This window comes from Rana temporaria, chromosome 1 (genome assembly GCF_905171775.1).
Source record: "Rana temporaria chromosome 1, aRanTem1.1, whole genome shotgun sequence".
NCBI classification, from domain to species: Eukaryota; Metazoa; Chordata; class Amphibia; order Anura; family Ranidae; genus Rana; species Rana temporaria.
The window spans coordinates 285,150,449-285,168,602 of record NC_053489.1 but is presented as its reverse complement, the minus strand read 5'-3'; the positions used below and the strand labels follow the sequence as shown (position 1 = coordinate 285,168,602).

Here is an 18,154-nt window from a genome sequence, read left to right as displayed (position 1 = left end):
TCTAGGTCGAGAAGTCAACTTCCTAGCTTTTAAGACTGAAAAAGCCAGTAAGTGAGAAGCAAGATGGAACACTGGTCCTTGGGACAGGAGGTCCAAAGAGCCCACAGAGCATCAGCTATAAGCCAGAGTATGTCTGAGTACCAAGCTCTCCTGGTCCAATTTGGTGCAAATGCCAGAATGCCTTCCTTGATCCTGCAGGGCAGGTAAAAGAATTTGGAATGGCAGAAAGGCATAGATCAGATTGAACTGATCCCACACTGTCACCAGAGCTTTCACAGCAAAGACTTGTGTGTCCCTGGACCTGGTGACAAACATGTCCAGTTTGTTGTGGAATCTGACAGAGTTCAACATCTGGTGTTCCCCACCTGTGGCTAAAGGCTTTAAAGATTGCTAGATGGAGAGCCCCTTCCCCCAGATCCAGACTGATGACTTGGATAAGTCCACCAGCCAATTTCCAATGCCTCTGATGTGGACGGCAGGAAGGGCCATAATGAAAAGTCTTCCTCCCTCAATGTGGTACAACTTGACAACTTATGCGAGTCAAGGCACTGGCCTACTGTATTCTTGTTGGGTATCCTCACAAAAGTCAAGGGTTAAGGGACAACAAAATTACCAGGATTCCAGAATGTTGCTTTACAGATGAGCTTCCTCTTTGAAGAGAGGTGGCATGAGAAGCAAGGGACAGTAGTTTTTCCTGAGGCAGAAAGTTTCAGAAAAAAATGTGTTTCCACCATTAGATCTGCAAAGCATCTGGAAAATAAAGATCCAACCGAAGTTCTGCAGAACCTATACTGTCCTGTTGGATGCTGACTGACAGTGACAGGGAAGGATTGATCATTTGACAGGAGACGAATTGCCCAAGAGCCAAAACCAAGGCAAGCACTCAAAAAGCCATTATTTGACCAAATACAAGGGTGACAAGCTGGTAACGCAGATCACCCACTGCAAAAAGCAGATAGCATCAATGAGGCAGGTAAAATATGCGAATAGGCATACCTGATGTCTATGAAGGCCAGGAAATCCTGGCATTTTCCTTGCAAACCTTTTGAGCCTTAATAAAAGTGAAGTTTTTAGATCTAGAACGAGCCAAACTACCATTCAGTTTGGAAATACTGAAGAGGTTTGAGTAAAAACCTTGAAAGTGTGCCTCCTGGTACAGGATAATGGATTCTTGACTCAAAAAGCTGCTAAATAGCAGAAAGAAGCTTCACTTATTACAGTGGGGAAGGAGGCAAATTGGAGAATATGAATTAGGATGTAGAGTTCATAACTCCAGTTTGAAAGCCCTGCAAAAGACTCTGGCCTAGGCACATGCAATGTTCTGGAACCAAAATGCAGAGAGGGCAAATAGCTTTCTAAGAATAAGGCATTGCATATGTAGAACACAATTAAGATCAAGCAGGCGTGGTACAGCAAAACTATTAAGATGGCAAATGTCACACCATCCACTATTAACCCTGCACACCCCAAATGTGGGGGGAAAAATGGGCACCCTGGGTTAATGTTTAAAAAAGGCTTCAGCCCTATATTCATCAATTCAGTAGCAGGAATGAGGGGGATTTAACCCCATCCTGGTTTCACCCTCAAAAGTTGGCATAATCCTGCAGGGGTCTTCAGTCTAAACTCTACACCAGGAATCCCATGGATGTGGACCTGTAAAAGCCAACTCTGCCAAGAAGTGTGGCAGGATCCAGTGCACCGTTATATTAAAATCCAACACGGTGTCGTCCATTAGAGGGGAAGAGCCTTGGTGCAGTCTCCCAAGGCTCTGTTGAAGAGTCCATCAAACCTTTTGGTTGGCTGCAGTAAAGTGATGATCAAACCTTATTGCAAGGAATTAAACTGAAAAAAATTATTCAGGGCTTGAGAAAGAAAAAATAGCCAGATAGCCTCTCTGGAAGAGGTCCATCCCTGATTGCCAGTGTCTAAATCACCTTAAAAGAGGTTGTTAAGGTTTGTTTTTTATTTTCTAAATATGTTCCTTTAAGCTAGTGCATTGTTGGTTCACTTACCCTTTTCTTTTGATTTCCCTTCCAAAATGTTGTTTTTCTTTGTCTGAATTTTGCACTTCCTGTACCTCCTCAGTAAGCTTGCCCCCATCATCCAAACAGTTCTGGCTGGGGGTTAGTCAGCGTGCTCGCCCCCCCCCCTCCCCGGGACTACATCCCTGAGGGGAGATGCCACAGCATCTCCCCGCAGGGATGTAGTCCCAAGGAAGGGGGCGAGCACGCTGACTAACCCCCAGCCAGAACGGCTCGAATGATGGGGGCAAGCTTACTGAGGAGGAACAGGAAGTGAGGAATTCAGACAAGAAAACATACACTAAATGGTATTTTAAAACAAAGGGCCAACATTCTCTTAAGCTCTAGCTATGAATAGGCAGTAAAAATATCCATACATTCACCCATCGTAATTTAAAAATATAACCAAAAATAATATCATTGCATATATAAACCATTTTTTTGGCACGCAGATCTCCATCTCCTTGGAAACTTTACATCTAATCAGCCTCATTATGGAAGGCTACAAGACCTTAATGACAAAATATAATTTATTTTCTACAGCAATAAGAAATTAGGCTTACTATATTGAAGGCCTTTACTAAAATTGTAACACAAATAACATTTATGATAAAAGTTCATATTTTACCATCTGATTAAATGTTTTGTGGAACTGCATGATCTGATGCAAAATATTAACATTTCCACAAATCTATAGATACATAACTTAATATTAAGCCTTTCATTCTACAAAAAATAAAATAAAAAATTACCTGTTCCGAGGGAGTGTGCGATTTTTATTATAGACGCCTCCTGTCCCCCAGTATTTGTTTTGGCCTCCCTGAAATCCATAATTTCTGCTTTCTCCAATAAACAGAGATTCTGAGACTTCCTGGCTAGAGCCTTCATCTTTTGGAAAGCTTCCGTCACTGTGAAAAATGAAAGAATTAAATGTTTTACTTAAAAAAAAAAGAAACTAGGCTGGTCTGCTTGCTATACAGATCAAACAAAAACAGTAGCTCTTCAAAATACAGCAAAATCAAAAGATTTATATATTTTTTTTTTTTTTAAGATCTACCTGTGCTCAGATGCCAATAGCTTGTACAAGCATACAGTATAATCTACCAGGTGCTAAAGGTAAGTGGAGATGGAGACCTTGCAAATTTAGAAAACAGTAACCAAATACCAAAAAGCCCAGGAAGCGGTTACAAACCTAGTGGAGTGCGCTGTGACAGGTCAGGGTGGAACCTGATCCTTAAGATGGTTTGTCTGCACTAGCAATAAATGGTGGGATGAAAATCACTTCTCCTTATGGGGACCATCAGGAATGAGATGAGAATGAGTCTCTCGTCTCAGTGGCAAGGTAAACTTGCAAACTACATACAGGCAATGGAGAGAGATTTTATAAAGTGCAGCACTAAAGAATAACCAATATGGCATACATAAGTATAAATGAAGATGAAAAAGTCCATAAAAAACTCAAAAGCAAAAAAAGGTGACTTTTTTGTGGCCACTTCCCTTGACAATGCCTGCGGCGGCGAAACCTGTGAGCTGGGGCCAACAGAGATGATGTGAGCACACAGGCCGGGACCCAAGAAGGATTTGAATTTTTTTTACTTCGTTCAACTTACTATACCATGAGAGTTTTTTCTACTTATTTGTGATTCCAAAGTGATATGCATCTAGAAAGTTTCGAGGAAAGTTCATGATGTCCCAGCATTGATCACACAAAAAGTGTGTCCCGACTACCCGTTGGATGAAGTGTACCCCGTTTCTCTTGGTGAAAGGAAGAATTATATAAAAAAGAGGACACATTACATTACTGGATTATTATTACTATACACATGTTTGTGGTGGACTGTTTTAAGTCACCTTTATTCACCTTTTTGCTTGGAATTTTTTTTATGGACTTTTCATCTATACTTGAGGTTTATATGTACGCACTATTATTCTTAAGTGCTGCACTTATTTAAAAATTTACATTTTTCTGGTCAGTATCAAGACCTGTGGTGGTAGTCAAGTTTACCCCTTGTATACAATGGAGAGAGATAACCTCCTGATTAATCCCTCTGTCAAGCTCGGTTTAAGAACCACATCCTGGTTGAGATGAAAAGCAGAAAATATCATGGGCAGGAAGGAAGTTTTGGCCCTGAACACCACCTTGTCCTTTACAGGACAAGGTCACCAACTCGGAAACTCATCTCCCAGAGGTGATGGCAATGAGGAGTTCAACCTGAGTAAGAGTGGAAAGGGAAATATCCCTGATCCATTCAAAAAGTGTTTTTTTGAAGTGCCAACCAAACTAAAAACCCATGGAGCTGCCGGGGAGCCAGATAAGAGACCCCTGGTACGAAGGTCTTGGCCTCCTGATGAGGTCATTATGATGAAACGTGTAGGAGCATGGCCGAAGTCCGAGTGGTGGGGGTCAGTGATTAGGGACACGGACTGGTGACGGCAAATAAAATATTCTCACTTTTGTTTTCATATTTTTTTACATACTGTCACCCTTGCAGTACAGTGTCACCATAGTGACACGTACTACTCTGGCAGGGATTGCTTTTACAGCCATGATGTTTTAAAAGGTTTCACAGCATTACTTTTAAAAAGGTATCACTGGGTTATCCCAATCATTACCAAGTTGAAAAAACATAGTTCATAGCAAAAAGTTGCCAAAAAACAAACATAAAAACACAATTCTAGACTAGATATTTAATATTTGGATGTTTTTAAATTAATCAGTTGAGATTGCCAAGTTTATAGCAATTATCGTCAACTAGCTTGCAGTCCAAGTATGTCATTTCACATCTCAATAGCTCTATAGAATTCTTCTATTACCATTCCGAGAAAAGTATGATACACAAGAAAAAGCCACACATAGCAAACAGGTCCTGATACAAAATATTTCCCAGAAATAAAAAAAACTTAAACAATTGGCTCTACAAGCTTTTGTGAAACCCGTCATGAGTTTGTCCAGGCCACACTGTTTGTATAGTAAGGAACTCTCAGCAAGAGAGAAGAGCCTTTTCATTCTGACATAAACCTTCCCAACACTAAAAAGCTGGAGACTTACCCATTCACTCTGGCAACCTTCCCAGACCATTACTATATTAACCAAAATAATCTGAGGATAAATACCTTCCGTATGTTTGTTATATTCAGAGTCATTTGGGAATAGCAGGGGGAATCAGCTTCTGCTAGCTTTGCCTTTGACTTGTTCAACTGCTTACCATCGTTATATGGGTTGACTCAAATAGATCTATACAATAATGTTCTCTCAAGAGCAGTAAAAATATATAAAAAGCAGCAATCTACAGCAGTTAGAATTTAGTATGCTACTATTAGATATTGCAAATGATTTTCGATAAGTTACATCACTTTGTATATCATCCGTCTATATTTGTCCAAACATCAGCTGCACTGCTACAATTTCTTTTGTGAATTTTGATTACATGGAAAGTAATGAAATTGATCTACACAATGAAACTGGTTACACAAAGCAATGAGATTTGCCAAGAATGTCTTGCTATACTGTTTTGCTATACTGAACGGCAAGCTCAAAAAAACATTTGCCATAACAGCAGCGCTCTGTAAACCAGTTGTTGTATAGTTTCCAAAGACAAAAATGTGAACGATAACCAGCTCCTCATTTTTGTTGTTTATTAAAAGGGTTCTATGCAGACATTGTAAGGTTACTTGGGCTTAGAATGGCCATGCATGGCAATGCAACAGGCACATTTTCACCTATAACTGTAAGCCATCTGCCTATTCATAAACAGCTTTTTTGTCCAGATGAAAAAACGTTAAAAAGTATTTAAATACTTTGAACAAATGGTAAAATCACTTTAAAAAACCATACCCTCACTGAAATCTGTAGCTATGAGAAGTGTGGAAAAATTATTCTTCAAAATGCAAACTCTGAAATCACCTCTACTTATATATTTTCTCTGACAGCAGGCCTGCCATCCTTCTAATGTAAGATTTTAGCCAGTGGTGCAAGCAAATAAAAACCTGGAGCTAAAGGCCAGTGGGGGGTTGGTTTTAAAGCTCTTTAATGTTTTTTTTTAAATATAATAAAATATTTTAATGTGCTTTGAACCCAACAAGATGTGACTCAGCTGAGACTTATAGCAGTGCACTTCCCTTTTATCCTTACAAAATAGAAACCTGTGCACCAAAACACAGAGGTTTTCCCAACCAATTTTATGGCAGATGTTAAATGATTACAGAAGCACTACTTGTCAATCCACATAGGAAATATAAGACGTGCCAATGGTCAACATTATCTTTCTCCATGATTAATGTTTTGTGCAGAAAATAAGCCACTAGTTAAGAAACAAAATCAAAAAAAGTCTCTATTGCCTGCCCATCAATACAACTTTTTCTTATATTGTTTAGTTTATAATCATTTGTGAACCTTCTCAGCAGAAATGTGGGTTTTAAATATAACACACTAACCTGGCGAATGTCAGGCCAATTCCATTGTCAGAAAACCTACCAAGAGAAAAAATTATTGCTGTGACAAAACAGAATTTTTTTTTTACATAATCATAAATAATGTGCAATCTACAGATTTAATCAGTGTTGTCAAAATACATTTTATTTACAGTGAGAAATAGAAGTGCTCATTAGGCCAATATGCAAAATTCGGGAACCCATTAGCTACCATTCATAAACCATTAACTGAATAAGCTAATGGAGCTAATGGGATACCATAGTTGAACTTTAAGAAGTTTATATCTATGGCCCCCTTTTTTGTCCATCCTTTTACTGTAGGTAAAGCTTTCACTGATATATATATTCTTTATTGATTTTCTCCAATAAAATGATTGCCAAGTGGGTGCTGCAAATGAAATTGTCTGTGAGATTTGTTCCATTTAACCATTGGGGGAATTAATTACATGAAAGATACTTTACAGGCACTTCATTAAATGGATCTAAACCCTAGAACAAAATGCAATACATTGCAGTTTTCCAGTCCTTAGATGGGGTGGCTGCAATAGTTTTAGCCTTCCCTTTTTCTCACCTGGAAATCCTGTCAATAATATATTCTGTCCAAGGATTACAAAGCTCACTCACTGTACTGTATGGATTAGTGGCATTGTCACTCTAGGACAAGATGGTAAGACTGCAGAACACCTACCCTTTGCGATGGAAAGGAGGAGGGGCAAGTGTTCTGCAGTTTAGAGGTAAAAACGCATAGGGCTAAAAACACCACTCAAGTTAATACCATACAGGAACTTATAAGTTAACTGGATTTCTGGCAGATAAAAAAAAAAAAATGGTTTCAGCAATACATTTACTTGACCAAAAGGATGCCCAAAAAAAGTTAATTGTTAAGGTTCAAATTCACTTTATGCTTGGTGTATACTGCAGATATTGTAGCATGTTAGGAAACACGTACCCAGAGTTATGTATGATAATGTCGCCTCCTCTCACCCACGCACCATGATCATTATTTTTGAAAGCAACAAGACTATCAATTACAGCAGCAACTCTAGGCTTCAGTGGATCAGCATCAACATGGGGGCGAAATCTATAAAGAGGAAAGAATTCAGAAAGAAACAGTTTTATTAAAATGAGTATGATGTAAACTTCTAAAACGGTATCATGGCAATATTGCCATTTTAAAGCAAATGCACAATCACTAAACATTTGGGATGTATATCCTTTAACTTTTTGATTTGAGATTTTGCATATAGTACGAAAAAAAAAAAAAAAGATACAGAATTGTATAAAATAAGGATTTTCTGACCTCCAAAATCCTTTCCTGAAGTACATCAAAGGACACAGAGGACTTCATGAAGACTTGGGTTATGTTGCCACCTTCAAGTGGATGGGCACTGACCAAAAAAAAAAGGCATAACCCCTACCAGCTCAGCAAAGTCTCGGTTTTGTAACAAGTAATGAGGAACAGACAAGAGGGGCATGGGCACTGCGTTCTATAATGTGCTACAAGCCTAATCTCTTAATATATATTTATACTTAACCACTAGCCGACCGCCCACCGCTGTTATACGTTGACAAGTCTCCCAGCCGCCACTAGGGGCGCGCGCGCCCCCCGCTCGCCCCCGACTCCCGTGCGTGTGCCCGGCGGGCGCGATCGCCGCCGGGGACACGCGATCGCTCGTTACAGAGCGGGGACCGGGAGCTGTGTGTGTAAACACACAGCTCCCGGTCCTGTCAGCAGGGGAAATGCTGATCTTCGGTTCATACAATGTATGAACCGAGGATCAGTGTTTCCCCTAGTGAGGCCACCCCCCCCCCCCCCCACAGTAAGAACACACCCAGGCATACTTAACCCCTTCACTGCCAGTGGCATTTTTATAGTAATCCAATGCATTTTTATAGCACTGATCGCTATAAAAATGCCAATGGTCCCAAAAATGTGTCAAAAGTTTCCGCCATAATGTCGCAATACCGAAAAAAAAAATCGCTGATCGCCGCCATTACTAGTAAAAAAAAAAATATAATAAAAATGACATAAAAATACCCCCTATTTTGTAAACGCTATAACTTTTGCGCAAACCAATCAAACGCTTATTGCGATTTTTTTTTTACGAAAAATATGTAGAAGAAAACGTATCGGCCTAAACTGGGGAAAAAAATGTTTTTTTATATATTTTTGGGGGATATTTATTATAGCAAAATGTAAAAAATATTCATTCTTTTCAAAATTGTCTCTATTTTTGTTTATAGTGCAAAAACTAAAAACCGCAGGAGGTGATCAAATACCACCAAAAGAAAGCTCTATTTGTGGGAAAAAAAGGACGCCAATTTTGTTTGGGAGCCACGTCGCACGACCGCGCAATTGTCTGTTAAAGCGACGCAGTCCCGAATCGCAAAAAGTACTCTGGTCTTTGGGCAGCAATATGGTCCGGGGGTTAAGTGGTTAAGATATGTTAGAGCAATGAACACTGGGAGTTGACATCACAGCAATGAGGCTAAAGGCACCCAAAACCCGAAGGGGAGGGGACCCTACTACAAAGTCCCCTGCAAGACGTTTCACCAAAAACTGGCGGTCACAGAGCACGAACATTTACCGGGTAGAGCTTAACAAACATGTGAGAGAAAACCTGGTAGCGGCCTTACAAGCCTGAACAACAGAAGCTTGATGCTGCATAGTCTAGGAAGCACTGATACACCTGGTGTAATGGGCCTTTACTGAGAATGGAGGATCTTTGACCTTGGAAATAAGCCAATTCACCTGGACAAAAGGATAAGACAATAAGACAAGACAATTTCCTAAAACTGGTGCACACAGAATCTGGTGCAGCTATGCATAGCAAAAAAATCAGTGTCTAACTTCAGCTTGTTCAATAAAGCGGACAATAAAACCTAAGAAAAACAAACAAAAAAATAAAATAAAAACGTATTGCTTACTATGCACAGCTGCACCAGATTCTGTGTGCACCAGTTTTAGTAGATCACTTCCAATGTCTTAATGTATATAGGCCCATACACACGGTCTGACTTTTTGCCAACAAACTTCAAAATGAGCAAGTTTTTTAAAAAATCCGACAGTGTGTACGCTCCATCGGACAAACTTTTTCATCGGCCAAAAGTTCGCTCTGCAAACGGACAAACATTTCGGCAACAAAAGTCCGATGGTGACTAGTCCGACCGTGTGTACAACAAGCCATAAAACATTTCGGCAACAAAAGTCCGATGGTGACTAGTCCGACCGTGTGTACAGCAAGCCATCAGACTTTTGTACAAAGTGCAAATATGCAAGCCCAGAACCAATGTTAAAATCAACCAACAATAGCAGAAGTTGACCAAAGGGTGGTCAAAGAAAGTTTTGGGAAAGTTTTAGGAAAGTTTGCAGAAAAGTCAGAGCGTGTGTATGCCATGGGTGTGCTCGGCTAACTTCCTTTGGACAAAAATCCATGGAAAAGTTTGTTTGAAGTCCGATCGTGTGTACGAGGCTTAAGAAAAAGCAACCTTGGGTAATAAAGAGGCCCCAGCAGAACCAGGAAAGGCTCCAGGCAAGAAGGCACAGCCAACTCAGAGATCCTTCAAGCAGAGATAATGGCAACTAAAAACAACCTTGCAGATAAGGAGCAACAGAAGGTTAAAGTTCCACGGAGACAGGGTGTTAAAGGAACAAAGGCAGAACAATTCATGATATATTCTGCACAAGGACATTTACTAAGAAAGGGGATATCATAGGTCTCAAACAAATGGCCAAGGCCGAGATTTATCCATTGATGTTACTAAAAGCCATTGACCTCTCCACACCAGACTGGAGAAAGGCAATAAAGGGATTTTTAATACAGCTTACCTGTAAAATCCTTTTCTTGGAGTACATCACGGGACACAGAGCGGCATATTCATTACTATATGGGTTATATGGAGTACCTTCAGGTGTTGACACTGGCAATCTCAAACAGGAAATGCCCCTCCCTATATAACCCTCTCCCATAGGAGGAGTACCTCAGTTTTGTAGCAAGCAGTATGCCTCCCAAAATGGTCCCCAAAAAGAGGGGTGGGAGCTCTGTGTCCCGTGATGTACTCCAAGAAAAGGATTTTACAGGTAAGCTGTATTAAAAATCCCTTTTTCTTTATCGTACATCACGGGACACAGAGCGGCATATTCATTACTATATGGGATGTCCCAAAGCAATGCTCACAATGAGGGGAGGGAGAACATCTCCAAGACAAAAGGATTTAATTTAGAGAAATACTCAAATCATAATAAATCCAACTTAGTTGAGAAAAATAATCTTAAATTTTAAATTTAACTCAAAAAAGAGGAGCCCCCGGAATCCGAGGGTCTCAAACTGCAGCCTGCAGCACTGCCTGCCCAAAGGCTGTATCAGACTTCCTTCTTACGTCCAACTGGTAGAATTTTGTAAACGTGTGGACAGAAGACCAGGTTGCCGCCTTGCAAACTTGAGCCATAGAGATCTGGTGGTGTGCTGCCCAGGAGGCGCCCATGGCCCTAGTAGAATGAGCCTTTAATGATACTGGAGGAGGCAACCCTTTCAAGCCGTAGGCCTGAGTGATTAATTGCTTAATCCACCTAGAAATGGTGGACTTTGCAGCTGCCTGCCCCTTCTTGGGCCCATCCGGTAATATGAACAGCACATCTGTTTTCCGGATCTTCTTTGTAGCTTTAAGATAGGCCTTCATGGCCCTGACGATATCCAAGGTATGCAGCAACCCTTCCTTTCTGGAAGTAGGTTTAGGGAAGAAGGATGGTAATACCAAATCCTGGTTCAAATGAAAACTGGATACAACCTTCGGTAGGAAGGAAGGATGAGGGCAGAGAACGACCCTGTCCTTATGAAAAATAAGATATGGTTCCTTACAGGATAAGGCCGCCAGTTCCGATACTCTTCTTGCGGAAACTATGGCGACCAAAAATACTAACTTTCTTGTCAGTAAAACCAAAGGAATTTCAGCCAACGGCTCAAACGGTTGTTTCTGTAAACTTGACAGAACAAGGTTTAAATCCCACGGGCAAAGCGGGGATTTAACTGGAGGTTTAATACGTAAGACCCCTTGAAGGAAGGTCTTAACCAGCGAGTGGGTGGCCAGCGGCCGCTGAAACCACACTGACAGAGCAGAAATCTGTCCTTTGATTGTGCTTAATGCCAATCCTTTATCCACTCCTAGCTGGAGAAAACTTAATACTCTATCGATGGTAAATTTGCGAGAAAGCCATCGCTTGGACTCACACCAGCCTACATAGGCCTTCCAGACCCTGTAATAAATCACCCTAGAGACCGGTTTCCTGGCTCTGATTAGGGTAGAGATTACTTTCTGAGACAGACCTCTACCCCTGAGAATCAGGGATTCAGCTTCCAGGCCGTCAAATTTAGATGCCGTAAGGCAGGGTGGAGGATCGGACCTTGCGATAGCAGGTCTGGCCGTAGAGGAAGAGTCCAAGGGTCTCCCACTACCATCCTTAAGATTAGTGAGTACCATGCTCTTCTGGGCCATGCTGGAGCTACCAGGATGACTGGTATGTGCTCCACCCGGATCCTGCACAGCAGGCGGGGTAGTAACTGGAGCGGGGGAAACGCATAAAGAAGTTTGAACCGATGCCAAGGGCAAACCAACGCACCGGTTCCGCAGGCCATCGGATCCCTTGAGCGGGACATGAACCTGTCTAGCTTCTTGTTGAGTCTCGATGCCATGATATCCACGTCCGGCACTCCCCATCTTTGGCAGAGTGCTTGAAAGATTTGTGGATGCAGAGACCATTCCCCCGGCAAAAGAGTCTGGCGGCTTAAGAAGTCCGCCTGAAAGTTGTCCACTCCTGGAATGAATATTGCCGATATGCAGGGCACATGAGCCTCTGCCCATAGGAGAATCAAGCTCACCTCTCTCTGAGCGGCTTGACTCCTGGTTCCCCCTTGGTGATTTATGTATGCCACGGCCGTGGCATTGTCTGATTGAATTCTCACCGGGAACCCCTGCAATTTTGACGTCCAAGCCCTGAGGGCTAGTCGAGCAGCTCTGAGCTCCAAGATGTTGATGGGCAACTGCTTCTCTGGCGTTGCCCAAGTACCTTGGCGAGTGCAACCATCCAAAATTGCTCCCCAGCCCGTCAGGCTGGCGTCTGTGGTCACTATCTTCCAAGCCACTGGGCTGAAAGACTTCCCCTTCAGTAGATTCTGAGGGTCTAACCACCAACACAGACTTTGTCGGACTCTTGATGAGAGCGGCAACGGGATATCCAAGGCCTGTGGCCTTCTGCTCCATGCTGACAGGATGGCTGCCTGCAGGATGCGAGTGTGGCTCTGGGCGTATGGTACCGCCTCGAATGTGGCCACCATCTTGCCTAGTAACCTCATACATAGGCGAATAGTCGGTTCCTTCTTGCTTAGAACCAGTAGGATTAATTCCTTGATGGCTTTGACCTTCCTCAGAGGTAGAAACACTCTTTGTTGTTCTGTGTCTAATCTCATGCCGAGATATTCCAACTGCCTTGTGGGCAGGAAAGCTGACTTTTCTCGATTTAGGACCCAGCGGAACTTCTCGAGGTATTGGACCGTGAGGGCCACTGCTCGCTCCAAGCCGGGAGACGAGTGATCTATGACTAGGAGGTCGTCCAGGTATGCTAGGATCGTGACCCCTTGGATCCTTAGTTTGGCTAGGATTGGAGCTAGGACCTTCGTGAACACCCGGGGGGCCGTAGCCAACCCGAAGGGAAGCGCCACGAATTGGAAGTGACGCGAAGCCACCATGAAGCGTAGATATTTTTGATGTGGCTGATAAATTGGAAGATGAAGGTAGGCATCCTTTATGTCTATGGACGCCATGAAGTCGTCCTTTTGGAGTGTGGTAGCTGCTGACCGCACGGATTCCATCCGAAATGAGCGGATCTTTAGGTATGTATTTACCATCTTTAGGTCCAAAATTGGCCTGACATCTCCATTGGACTTCGGGATGATGAATAGGTTGGAGTAGAAACCTAGCCCCTGTTCCAGGACTGGTACCTCTACTATTACTTCCTGGGAAAGTAGATGATTTAATGCCGACATTAATGCGGCTCCTTTCTCCAGATCGTTTGGAATCCTCGACTCCTGGAAATGAAGAGGAGGAAACCTTAGGAAATCTAATTTGTAGCCCGTGGCCACGGAAGACCGTACCCACTCGTCGGGAATGCTGGCTTCCCAAACCTCTGAAAAGAGTCGCAGCCTTCCCCCCACCTTCGTGGGTGGGGGCGTCCCTTCATAAGGTCGGCTTGGGGGCTGGTTTTGCTGGTTTGCGAACCCACTGCTTTCTGCCTCTAGCAGCCTGTCCTTGTGATTTGCTGTTGAAGCCGAAGTTTGCTTTCGCAGGAGGCCGTCGATACTGTTTGGCATTAGAGGGCCCCTGCCCAGGGGAGTACTGTCGTTTAAACGCAGGCCCCTGAAACTTCCTCTTAGTTGGCAAGAGAGTACTTTTGCCATTTGAAATGGTTTGAATGTATTTATCTAGGTCTTCTCCGAAGAGTCGTCCTCCATGGAAGGGGAACCCTACCAGGAGCTTCTTGCATGGGGGCTCGGCCTCCCAGCTTTTTAACCATAAGAGTCTTCTCATATGGATAAGGGATAACGATAAACGTGACGCTTGCTGGATAGAATCCTTAATTGCGTCTACTGTAAAACATATGGCCCTAGGGACATCCGAAAATTCTTCTGCCTGCTGGGCAGGAATAAGTTTAAGCATCTGCTTAACTTGATCCGATAATGCTTGAGCAACCCCAATCGCAGCCACGGCTGGCTGTACTACTGCCCCTGCAGTAGTGAAGGAGTTCTTAAGTAGTGCTTCCAAGCGTTTATCAACTGGATCCTTGAATACCTGTATGTTTTCTACAGGGCATGTTAATGATTTGTTAATACATGAGATGGCTGCGTCCACTGCAGGAGTAGCCCATTTCTTGGAAAATTTATCTTCCATAGGATATAGGGCAGAGAATCTTTTAGGTGGTAAGAAGATTTTATCTGGCTTGTTCCAATCTTGGAACAAAACTCCCTCTAGTAGAGGGTGGATCGGAAATACTGCATTGCTTTGAGGCGCCCTCAGTGAGCCCAAAGCTGAAACCGTAGACACCTGGAGATCTGGTACTGGCAAGTTGAATGCATTATGGACCAAGTCCGTTAAGGCTTGAATCCACCAGCTCTCCCCTTGGGAGACTGCTCCAGACTCCTCTGTATCCGGATCTTCGATCCCTGAACCTACTTGGTCCTTGTCCAAGAGGTCGTCCAATTCCCATGAGGAAAGGACCTCCTCTTCTGAGGGTCCGCGCTCGGGCGACGGAGATCTAATCCGTTTACTGCCCCGCATAGCTGTGGCTATCATTTTTCCCATTCCTTTCTCCATCTCTCTTAAAGAGGTGAGTAATACCTTGTCCGTGACCATCTTAGGGTTGGACTGACGCGCGCCAGCTCCAGCCCCAGATCCCGATGGCCCCAAGGCTCCCTGTGGGGAAAGCAGCGGCATAACTTTGTCCGAGACCTCAGACTCTCTGGGGGAATCCCCACCTCTTGTACCCTCTGACCCGGATGCCATGGTACAATACCGAGGTACACCTGCTACCTATTGGTATTTGGAACTATAAAAGTTAATTGCCCAAACACCTGTTTGGGGGATAAAAAATGCTTCCTCTCCCCTAGATGACTTTTCTTTTTTTTTTTTTTTTTTTTTTTTCGTTTTTGTTTCAAATCCAGGAAAGAAAAAACATTCTGTCCCCCGAGTAGTATTGCAAAGAAAAACTATGAGATGGAAAAGAAACAGCCTATTTCTAGGCTTGAAAAACAGTCTTCTGAAGACTGCAATATCCTTTCTGGCCACTGTGTGTCCTCGGCGCCCCGTGCTGCCGCTCTGGTCTTTCTTCCCCAGTTCCAAAGTATTGAATGGAACAAACAAGGAAGGGCCGCCCCTTCCTTAAGCCACTGACCCGCCCTTCCCCCCCCAGCAATCTCAAACAGGAAATGCCCCTCCCGACAGGGGGGGGGGGTTTGGGAGGAAGGGACCTCTCTGTTCCAGCAAACTGCAGCCTGCAGCCTGGAACCATGAGGAGGTCAGCGTTTTGCCTGCTTTGCAGGCTCTGAGGAGGAAGACTGAATGGAGCATCGCCTGGAGGCTTGCAGGTAAGCACAGCTCTCTGACACACACATATACTTTTATATCACACAGGCCCCACTCAATGCTTTTCCAACACTACAAGGGAGGTCACATCTTATGGGGAATAATACATATAGAGCCATCCTATCTTTATGATATGTGACTAGTTTGCCAGATGCAGTGCATAACTTTAGGCATGTCCCCTGTGACCCCCCAGAAAAAAACCTGCTAAGAACCAAGTTCCGCAAGTTTTCCCCTCACTTACCTGCTCCATGCCGCAGGACTTTGCCAAGCAAGAGGCCCAATCTTCCCCCATCTCCCTTCAGGCCCTGGGTTCCTATGAAGGATCCACTGTCCTGGGCCCATATAGCACCCTGGCAACAGAAAACATTAGGCACCCAAAGGTTTCTAAGTTCTGGGCCCAGGGTCCAGCTCTCTAAAAAGAAAAGCATTATGGGCTATACCCCAAGGGTTTGGGGTCCGGTTACTGACCACTTTAGCGCTGAGGCTTTTTTGGACAGAACCGGTAGCTCACCTAATCCCAAGGATGCGGAGGCAAGCTAAACCATGACTAACACCTAAGACACTGGCGTAAAAACTGAGGTACTCCTCCTATGGGAGGGGGTTATATAGGGAGGGGCATTTCCTGTTTGAGATTGCCAGTGTCAACACCTGAAGGTACTCCATATAACCCATATAGTAATGAATATGCCGCTCTGTGTCCCGTGATGTACGATAAAGAAAAATGCACCCTACAACATTCTGTTGAACATAAAACTTATGAGCCTAAAAGCAGGCAATACATATTTTTCATATATGGTGGTACACCACCCTAGGAGGTTGTCATTATCGTGAAGTTGGAAGGGATTACAAAGTCAGAAAAACCCCCATCCCACAGGACTTGGGCTTCAAGTGCCTTGTAGTCAAAGCCAGTGACCATAAAAGCATGACTGAAGATCTGACCTTGCAACAGTAAATCTGGCTGACCTAAAGTGCCTACAGCTCCTCTGCCAAGACATTTACGATGTCTGCATTCCATGTTTTTCCTGGCCAGGCAGGTGCAATATGAATCACTGGAATGCCCTCCAGGAGAGGAAGAAGCTGAAGTAGAGGTAAAGCATAGAAAAACTGATCCAATGGAGTCACCAGGGCATCCACCACAAATTCTTGATGATTCCTGATCCGGGACACAAACCTGTTTAGTTTGTGGCTTAATCTGGATACCAAGCGATCCACATCTGGTGTCCCTCATCTCAAAAAAATCTCTGCAAGCACCTCTGGGTGAAGGTTTGTTCAGAACACCTCAATGGCTCAAAAGGCTGAAATTCATGACCGAGACCTTCAAATGCACTACAAGGAAGATTTCCTTGCATCCAGAATCTGCATGGATACCAAAGATTCCAGAGCTGACCAGGTCTTGGGAGTCTGATGCATGGACAGACACCTGATATTTGTCCAATACCAACAGGATATTGGGTTGAAGAGCTAGGTGAACGAATACATGGACATAAGGGAATCAGCCATGACGCTGCACCATCAAGATGTGAGCCCATGCCTACAAAGTAAAGCAAACAAGCAGCAAAGTGAATAAAACTACATGTTTTGAAACTATTTACTCGGTGCATGTGTGTGTGCATAAATATTACAGGGCTCAAAATTTCAAGTCTTGAGCCACTAGCCAGGCCTCAAGGGTTACTCGCCACCAGTTGCCCAACCCAACCCTTACCCTACTCCGCCCCTAATTCTGCTGCTAATCACACCCTCATAAATGATCTTTTGAAATGACACCTAAATGTTTTATGCAGAATTAATTTACAGAAATAAATATTAACAACAACTTTATCAGTTCCCTTCAGCGCAGCCTCACCTGTGCTCATCAATGCAGCCTCACTGTGCCCCACATTGCGGACTTATTGTGCACCCCCGATTGCAGAGTCATTGCGCCCCCCGCGGCGGCCAGATCATGTCAGGATGAAGAGGAGAGCTGTGGATCGCAGAGCGGTATAGCCCACTGTTGAAACTTACATTTCCTCCACTCTGCTCGCTCACACAGCGCCACCTTCTCCTGACCCCACGCCTGTGATGGACAACACATCCCAGCATTGGACCCGCATTCTGTCTTTTACATGTGCGGGGTCAGAAGGAGGAGTGCCCATTTGCAGCCCTACTGTGCCCATTGTAGCCTTACTGTGCCTATTCTCACTGTGCCCATTGTAGCCTTACTGTGCCTATTCTCACTGTGCCCATTGTAGCCTTACTGCTCCTATTCTCACTGTGCCCATTGTAGCCTAAGGCCGGGTACACACGGACAAACATGTATGGTGAAAGCGGTCCGTCGGACCGTTTTCACCATACATGTCTGCCAGAGGGCTTCTGTACGATGGTTGTACACACCATCGTACAGAAGTCCGCGCGTAAACAATACGCGGGGCGTGTCCGCGGTGTCGCCGCGTCGATGACGCGGTGTCGCCGCGACAATGACGCGGCGACGTGGGCGGCCCGCCTTTAAAATGCTTCCACGCATGCGTCGAAGTCATTCGACGCATGCGAGGGACGGCGGGCGCCTGGACATGTACGGTAGGTCTGTACTGACG

General features: G+C 43.9%; 1 protein-coding gene across 1 annotated transcript in view; it reads right to left on the bottom strand.

The window, feature by feature from the left end:
• Window positions 1-18,154, bottom strand: part of CEMIP2 (cell migration inducing hyaluronidase 2) — a 144,245-nt gene that overhangs the window by 39,662 nt on the left and 86,429 nt on the right. The window contains exons 13-15 of the mRNA XM_040356498.1: window positions 7,402-7,533; window positions 6,456-6,491; window positions 2,774-2,929 (exon numbers count right to left, since the gene is read on the bottom strand). Of these exons, the coding sequence (XP_040212432.1) occupies window positions 2,774-2,929; window positions 6,456-6,491; window positions 7,402-7,533 (324 nt within the window). The remainder of the gene's footprint in view (window positions 1-2,773; window positions 2,930-6,455; window positions 6,492-7,401; window positions 7,534-18,154) is intronic.